At 64.6% G+C, this 8188-nt stretch overlaps 1 protein-coding gene across 1 annotated transcript; it reads left to right on the forward strand.

Annotated features, from left to right (window-relative positions):
- Positions 1-533: 533 nt before the first annotated feature.
- Positions 534-7683, forward strand: TAGLN2 (transgelin 2). The gene is made up of 5 exons (XM_082704376.1): positions 534-641; positions 5553-5760; positions 6039-6213; positions 6541-6643; positions 6911-7683. The coding sequence occupies exons 2-5, from the start codon at positions 5581-5583 to the stop codon at positions 7050-7052; spliced, it is 600 nt and encodes a 199-aa protein (XP_082560502.1). The 5' UTR covers positions 534-641; positions 5553-5580; the 3' UTR covers positions 7053-7683.
- Positions 7684-8188: the final 505 nt, after the last annotated feature.

Below are 8188 nucleotides of genomic sequence, written 5' to 3' on the forward strand. Positions count from 1 at the left end.
GAGGCCTCCTCTTCTGATCCCTGGGATCCCTCCAGGATTAAGAGATGCCAGGTCAGAGAGGAGGAAACGGAGGGGAGAGAAATCAGATCTGAGCCCTGGGTCCCAAGGCAAAGAATGACCTCACTGTGGGTTCCTGCCCAGGCCTGAAGAAGGCGGAGAGCAGGAGTACTGTCCTGGCCTGCAGCCCCAGGACTGTCACACCCTAGTCACCTGGGGGATGGGGGTGGGGGTCTTCCGGTGCCTCCATATACCTAACCACCCTTTTAAAGTCAAGAGGCTTCTTCCCACATAAACATGCCCATAGTCTTGAGCTGACCTTCCAGGCAAAAAGCTTCCCGCCAAGGCATAAGTTTAAGGGCTTCGGGGTGGAGGTCGAGGTTCCCACCGATGGCGACCGCCGTCCTGGCCCGCATAGGCTCGGACTCCTCATACCCTCCGGCCCAGCTTCCCGCCCACCGCCCCTCCAGCAGACGCTCTGCCCTCCGCGCCCGCCACGCGGCGCCTTTAAAGCCAGGGGCGCTCGCCCCGCCCCGGGTCCGCCCCGTCCGAGGCGGGACCCCGCTGAAAACCCCCGGCCCCGGCCCCGCGCGCCACTCGGCCCGCAGGCCCCGCCAGAAGTGTATCGCGGCAACCGGCCAACGGTGAGCAGGGGGCGGGGGGCGCGCCCCGGCAAGCGGGAGGCCGGTGCTTGCTCCCGGGACTGCGGCGAGGGTCCGACGACCGCTCTGCCCGCCCTGTGCTATCGGGTCCTGTCCCCAAGCCCCGACCCCGCATTGCTGGGCGATGAGGTCAGCCCCGGTTGCGGGTGCACGGACAGGGCGTCCGTCCGGAGCGGGGGGACCCGGCCCTCGGGGGAGAGGAGCGGCGGGCGCCGGGGCTTGACCCGCGTGCCCCGAGGGCGGGCGCGCCGGAGCTTCCCCGCGACCCTCAGTGCCGGGTTCCAGGAGCATGTGTGGGAGCTGCCCGCGCTCCGCGGCCCCGAGGCCGCCCTTTCCGTTCCTCTTCCCGCCCGCCGTCCTGCTGGCGAGTCGGGGTCTCGGGCTGGCGCGGACAGCCCCCCGACCTGGGGCTCCGGGGGCCGCAGCCCGCGCCGGCGGGCGGTGTGGGGAGGGGGTTGGTTGCGGGCGCTCCCGCCGCCGCGCCCGCCGGGGCCCCCACCCCGCGCCCCCTGCTGCTGGGAAAGCCGGCGGGGGCTGCGGGCGGGCGGCGGGCGGGCTGCCCAGACCACTGCGTCACCCCGGCGGTGGGCGGTGGGTGACTCATCCGGCCTTAACGGCCCAGGGCGTGGCGTGGCGAGGCGGCGGGGCCGGACCTGCAGGACCGGAAGTGGACGGCCGCCTTCCCGCCCCTGCGGGCCCCCCGGAGCCTGCTGGCGCCCCGGCCCGGGGAGTTCTGGGGCAGCCCGGCGTCTGGGAGCAGACGGGAGCGTGGCGGGAGTGAGGGTGGGTGGGGGGAGGTCCCGGGTACGGCTTGGCTGGGCTCTCCCGACTGCTGACTCCAGAGCACGGGGCGCAGGGACAGCTCCCCTCCCCAGCGCCCCTCCCTGCCTAGGTCTCCTTCCTCGGTCCCCCGGGAGACCAGCTGCCCGGGGGCCAAGGGAGGGTGGGGCGGCGGGGCCCCGCCCTGCGCCGGGCAACCGGTGGTCTTTGTCCGGCTGCGGCCCCCAACTAGCGCCCCAGCCCTCTGCTGCTCCTGGACTGGCCTGGGACCCTCCCTCTGCCCAGCCCTTCTCTCTCCAGGATTTCAGGGAGCGGGCGCTCTAACTCCGGACTTGCCCTCGGTGCCCGGAGCATTGCTTCTGAACTAGTCCTTGAGTCCGCTTCTCTGTCCCCCGACGTGTAACTTCCCACGCCTCCAGCCCCCCACCCCCGTCTCTGTCGCTGACCTAGCCCCCCCTACCCCCCGCCCCACAAGGGATCCCTCGCACCTGCCTGCACCTGGGAACTGCCGTGGTGGGGGGGGGGGGCTTTTCCACGGAGGCCGCGTGTGGCCCCCGGGCGCGGAGCCTCCTCCCCACTGCATGGGTGTTGCGTGCGTGTTTCTGCCCGGCGCCCCCACCCTGCGGGGTTCCTGTGTTTGGTACACAGAAGCCATGGCAACGGCCCCACCTCACCCCTCCGCCCGCTAGCCTTGCGGCTTCCTGTTTGTGCGGCTGGGGCTTTCTCTTCTGCTCTTCTGCTCTGCTCGCTGACTTGATGGGGAGGGGCTGTCCCCCGAGGGGCTCCTCGATCCCAGGTGTCCACCACCCTTGCCTCTGCCTGCTTCCCCTGCGTTTCCCTCTGGGGGCGGGCCCCCGCAATCTGGTCCTTTCGGAATAGCCCTAAGCCCCATTCGGACTTGGGAAGTTCCCCTGCGACCTGTGTGCACAATGAAAGGAGAGTCTCTTTGTCCCCCCCTCCCCCCGTGAGACGCCCCAGCCACGGATCTTTGGCATCTGCGTGGGGTGGGGTGAGGTGAGAGGCCTGCCCCTCCCCCTCGTGAGAGCACTGCAGTCTTGTGGGTGGGGGTGAGGGCTGTTCCCCCTGCTGTAGGCAGCTGTAGGCCCCTCTGGCTTATGTTACTCACCAGGGGGCCGACCCCCAAGTGGCTCAGCTCTGGTCTCCTCTTTGGCTCCCCAGCCCTGGGGCTCCACCACTCCCCACCCCAGCAGGCACCTGGCTGTCTGCCGTTCTGTTGAGGCAGGACTGCAGAAGGTCCCCTGGGTGGCACTCGGCTGGGCACACCAGCTGGGGCCTGTCAGCTCGAGCCTGCCCAGCGGGGCGGGGACAAGCCACAGCTGGGGACAGGCTGGCTGGGCCGCCCCTTCCTGGAGCTCTGCCCCAGGGCTTCTCACCTACCAGGTTCCAGGACAGTGACCCCTGGGGGACCCAAAACAACTGCGGCTGGAGGCTGTGACAGGCCCAGCTGTGTCCAAGCTCCAGAGTGGGGAAGGGGCCCTCAGCATCCTCTCGGAGCTGGAGCCCCGGGTCGGGGAGGAGGGGTGGGCGGCTGGGAGGCCAAGTCTGTTCGGCCCCTGTGCGGGGACACTGGAAGGGTAGGGCGTCAGGACTGCTCTCCCCTCTTAACCGGGTGCCTGGGTTAATGATTCTTCTGCCCTTTTTCTCCCTGGGCCACTGGGATCTCTTGGCCTCAGGCCACTTGGCTGCAAGGAGACAACCCTTAGGCCCAGGGGACCCTGGTGAAGCTGCTCCAGAAAAGAGATCTGGACATTGAAAAGGGGGCTTACTGGTGGCTGCAGCCCCATCCCCCCTTTTCCCCCCAGGTCTCCTAGCCATGCCCCTGTGTGTCACGGACCCCAGGTTGAGCTGCTGGGGCCGCGCTGGGAAGAGACCCGTCTTGTCCGCCTTGCTTCTGAGCTGCTCTCTGCTTGCCCTCCCCCAGCCGAGAGTCTGTGTGCCTGGTGGTGTGGGTCAAGGCCCAGACCAGCATTTATCTGGGCCAGCCTTCAGGCGGGGGGAAGTGAGGGTGGGTTGCTCTTAATGAGGTATAAAAATAACTGATTTATGGGGAGGATCGGGCGGAAATGTGCTGCTGGATAAGCTGGAGTAGAAGGGAGCCGCCAGGCTGGAGTGTGGGGGAGGGGGCCGGCCTGCCACCCAGCGGCTGAGAGCAGGAGGGGTTTGGGGCGGCTCTGCCCCTGGGCCTGGCTCCACGGCTGAGCCCCGAGGCCCTTGGAGGGGGTGGCAGGATAGTTGAACTTGGGGTGTGTGGGAGGGAGGGAGGGAGACAGTGACTTCATCCCTTCAGTCTGACCTGGCCTGGAGCCAGATGTGGGGAGTAGGAGTGGCTTCCTTTCCTGTCTTTGGGCACAGGTGCCTGTGCCTGGGGGTCCCCCCTCCCCCGCCCTGTCGGCCACAGCTGGATCTCGCGGTGGAAGGGGAAGAAAGGGAAGCTCATTCACAGAGGGTTGGGGACAGGGAGTGAGGTCCTGGCCCACCCCCCACCCCCCAACCCCCCACGCCCCCACATGGGTAGCATCCCGGGACTTGCGCCCCAGGGTCCTGGGGCTGGGACCTAGGCAGTGAGGTAGGAGGTGGCGACAGACTGCCCCTGGGCCCGCGGTCTGGAAACCACCCAGTTCTTCCCAATGCAGGTTCTCAACCGAAGTTCAAACCTCCTGTGTGTTTCCCCAAGTCTCCCTTCCCTCCAAAGTTTCCCTAAAACTACCACCCACCTCCGGGGTTAGTTCCCTATTCCTGCTGTAACAGATGAGTACAAATTCAGTGACTTAGAGCCACACCCGTTTCACGTGGCAGGGACCTCAGCAGAGGTTCAAATCAAAGTGTCAGCAGGGCTACCTTCCTCCTTGGGGAGTTCAGGGGAGAACACCTTGCCTTGCCTTCTCCAGCCTCTGGAGGCCCGTCTCCCCGACTCCAGCTTCTTGCTTCTCCCGCTCTGACTTGTCTGCCTCTCCGCCTCGCTTGTAAGGCTCCTGCTGTGTGTATAAAGCCCCTTGCTGTGAGGACACTGGGCCGTCTTGGACGATCGAGCACAGCATCCCTGTGTCGGGACCCTTCATTCAGTCCCACCTGCAAAGGCCCTGTTTGCCACGTAACATTCGCGGGCTCTGGGCGTTAGGATGCAGACACCTTTGGGTGGCACCGTTACTCTGCCCACTGTAGCTTGTCAAGGGGAGGTGGGATTGGTTTTGATTGCCTGGTTTCTCATGGGAAGTTCCTTCTGCCTGCTGAAATCTTTTTCTTTTTTTAAAAAAAAATTTATTTATTTGACAGAGATCATAAGTAGGCAGAGAAGCAGGCAGAGGGGGGGTGGGGGGGTGGGTGGGAAGCAGGGGATGCGGGTTAGGACCTGAGCTGAAGGCAGAGGCTTAACCCACTGAACCACTCCAGCACCCCCTGCTGAAATCTTTTAAGGGACTACTCAGACCTGCTCTTCCAGGAAGGCTTCCGGACTGCTTCTGCCCATACTCTTCTCTACCTTTCTGTCACATAGGGTCTGATTTGTACAGTATCTTCCCGCACAAGCCTTCCGCTTTCCTGGGTGCTCTCTTTGTCTCTCTGTTGGCTTTCCAGGACCATGAACTTCTACCGCTTCCACAGTCGCGGGCACAGATCGGGAGTGCTCGCTCAAGCCCAGAGGCTGGTGGTGAGGGTGGGTGTGTCCGGTTCTCTGGCTCCTGGAAGAAGTTCCCTAGTCATGTCTTCCTCTCCCCAAATCCTCCTCCTCCCCACGGCTGCGGTTCTAATGACCGGTTTGCCTTGGCTAAAGCAGACCACCCCGAATGAGGGGCCTCGTGTACGCCGTATTCTACTCCAGTGGGTTTTCTATTTCATTCCAGTAGTGGGGCCGTTCGAATGAAGTCTAATGGCAGCACTCAGCGAAGTCAGCCTGCCGTGGGGGTGCCCAGAGATGGCCTGCACGGGCCCTTACCCCAGAGCTCTGAGCAGTGTAGTTTTGGGCCCTGTGCCAGAGGTGGGGTGAGCCCCGTGTTTGACCGTGGTTCTCACCTCTGGGGCGCACCCTGGGGATACAAGGTGTGTCCCTGCAGGCTCAGAGTACTGACTGCGGGCCCCGCCGTGTTCTCTCTCCAGCACCCCACAGCCACCACTGCCCTAGGGAATGGCCAACAGGGGACCTGCCTACGGCCTGAGCCGGGAGGTGCAGCAGAAGATCGAGAAGCAGTACGACGCGGACCTGGAACAGATCCTGGTCCAGTGGATCACCACCCAGTGCCGCAAGGACGTGGGCCGGCCCCAGCCTGGGCGTGAGAACTTCCAGAACTGGCTTAAGGACGGCACGGTGAGAGCTGAGCCCTCTGACTGGAAGTGCCCGGAGCGCTGCGGGGCCTTGGGGGGTCTGGGGGGCCTGGGTTTGTTCCACTTCCTCCTGAGCCTGGGTCTCTACCTCACAGAGGACCCACGGAGTGAAGAAGTGCTCCAGGAAGAAGTGCTCCAGGGAGAGGACCACGGGAGGGAGGGAGGGAGGGTGTGTTCCGGTGGGACAGGAACCCCGGGGGCACACCGTCTGCCTCCCGGCCAGCGGGCTCTCACCGCCGCACACCTTCTGTCCTCACCCAGGTGCTGTGTGAGCTCATCAATGGGCTGTACCCCGAGGGACAGGCCCCGGTGAAGAAGATCCAGGCCTCCACCATGGCCTTCAAGCAGATGGAGCAGATCTCCCAGTTCCTGCAGGCGGCCGAGCGCTACGGCATCAACACCACTGACATCTTCCAGACCGTGGACCTCTGGGAAGGTGGGTCGGGCCAGGGGACTGTCTCCCAGAAGACCAGACACCAGGCAGGGCCAGCTAGCTCCGGGAGACGGGGTGGGTTTCTGGCACCCTGAAGACAAAGGGGGTATGTGTGTGTGTGTGTATGTGTGTGTGTGTGTGTGTGTGTATTTCATGGTGGGATAGGCCCTGTGGGAGGCTGGGGGGGAAGGAGGGTGTGGGGACAAAGGGAATTAGGAAACCATTAGGTGCATTAGGGAGTTAGGTGCTGGCCTAAATGGTCGGGGTGGAAGGCGGGCCCCCAGGACCCCAGCGTCGCTGAGGCCAACACAGCCCCTCCCACTGTCCCAGGAAAGAATATGGCCTGTGTGCAGCGGACGCTGATGAACCTGGGCGGGCTGGCCGTAGCCCGGGACGATGGGCTGTTCTCTGGGGATCCCAACTGGTTTCCCAAGTGAGTATGGCACGGTGGCCCAGGCCTGTCCCTGTCCCTAGCGAAGGGTCTGGCACAAAGCCCTTTCCTGTCCCTCGCAACTCTCCAGGGGTGGCAAGGGACTGTCCCCTTTGAGACACGAGGCGGTGGCTTGAGAGAGCTCGGGCCTCTCAGACGGGGTGGACACCGGCTCCTGCGCCCCCCAGCGAAGCCTCAGCCTGTGCAAGGGCAGACGTGCGCTGGGGCGGCCTGCGGGCTCGTCCTCACCGGCGCTTCCTTTCCACCCAGGAAGTCCAAGGAGAACCCTCGGAACTTCTCGGACAACCAGCTGCAGGAGGGCAAGAATGTCATCGGGCTGCAGATGGGCACCAACCGCGGGGCGTCCCAGGCCGGCATGACTGGCTACGGGATGCCGCGTCAGATCCTCTGACCCCGCCCCAGCCCCGTGCCCACCTTCCCATGGATGGTTAATATATATATATATTTTTTAGCAGTGACATTCCCCGAGAGCCCCTGGGACTCTCAGACTCCCTTGGCCAGGGTGGGGGCCCGGCCTGCCTCCTCTGGGGTGCCCGGTGGCAGGCCCCCCGACCCCGTGCTTACTAATACATTCCCTTCTTCAAACCCACCAAAACTGGACCAACTGGCCTCCTTCCTCCTGGGACCAAAAGTGGGGGGCCTCGCCACCCTGCAGCCCCATAGCTCTTCTCTTTCCCTTTGGCTTCTTTCCGCCCTGAGCTCTGCCCTCAATCTGTTCCTTGGCTGGGGGTCCGAGACCCTGCCTTCTGGCCTTCCTTCGCCTCGCCCCTTAGCTGGGGCTGCAGGGACTTAATTTATAGGGAGAGGCCTGTGGCGGTGGCCACCGGCCCCGGCTGGGCTGCCGTCCCCACACACGGAGGCGGTCTACCCCTGGCGGCGCCTTCTCTCCCAGCTTCCCCTTTTCCGTTCCCTGTGCTGTGGCTACGGGGTGGGGGTGAGGGGACAGGGACAGGACTGCGACCATGGGCTGGGGCTCGAAAAACCTGAGTTTGCTGATTTCAATAAATATCTCTTGTCTTTTTTGGGTGGTCTCTGGCTGTGTCAGGGGCCCTGAGTCCCCCATGGGGAAGGGAGGAGTGTGGGGACAGTACCATGACTTTGACAGGGGAGAGGACTTCGAGATGAAAGGCTACAGTCCTCACCCCCATCTTCTGATTTCCTTCCCGGGCACCTTCGTCCCCAGGTTTAAGGGAGGGGAGGTTGGGTTGAGGACCACGGCCCTTGGTCCCGGAGCCGAAATGCAGGAGATGTGGGCGGTGTCCACACGCCAGCCTAGGAATCGGGCATCCACCCTGGTGCTGGGGTTGGGCCCCTCGCCCAGCCCAAGTGGCTTCTTCGCCACCGCAGGAGGGTGGGGCTGGCTGTTGGCCCTGCCCGGAGTCCTGGCAAGTCTGGGGGCGGAGGCCCCTCAGGCGGGCCTGGGGTAAGGCGGCCTCTGTGGGAGTTGGCCAGACCAGCTTGGGGGCCTGGGCAAGGGCGGCAGTGCTGGGGAGGAATGGCCCGGCTGTGAGTGAGCCCGAGGGAAGA

This window comes from Mustela nivalis (assembly GCF_964662115.1).
Source record: "Mustela nivalis genome assembly, chromosome: 16".
In the NCBI taxonomy this organism is placed as follows: Eukaryota; Metazoa; Chordata; class Mammalia; order Carnivora; family Mustelidae; genus Mustela; species Mustela nivalis.

Excerpts from the sequence above, each read along its gene's own strand:
- TAGLN2 (XM_082704376.1), top strand. The coding sequence starts at position 5,581 with ATGGCCAACAGGGGACCTGCCTACGGCCTGAGCCGGGAGGTGCAGCAG. Across the intron at positions 5,761-6,038 it reads ACTGGCTTAAGGACGGCACG|GTGCTGTGTGAGCTCATCAA; the intron begins GTGAGAGCTGAG and ends GTCCTCACCCAG. Across the intron at positions 6,644-6,910 it reads GATCCCAACTGGTTTCCCAA|GAAGTCCAAGGAGAACCCTC; the intron begins GTGAGTATGGCA and ends CTTTCCACCCAG.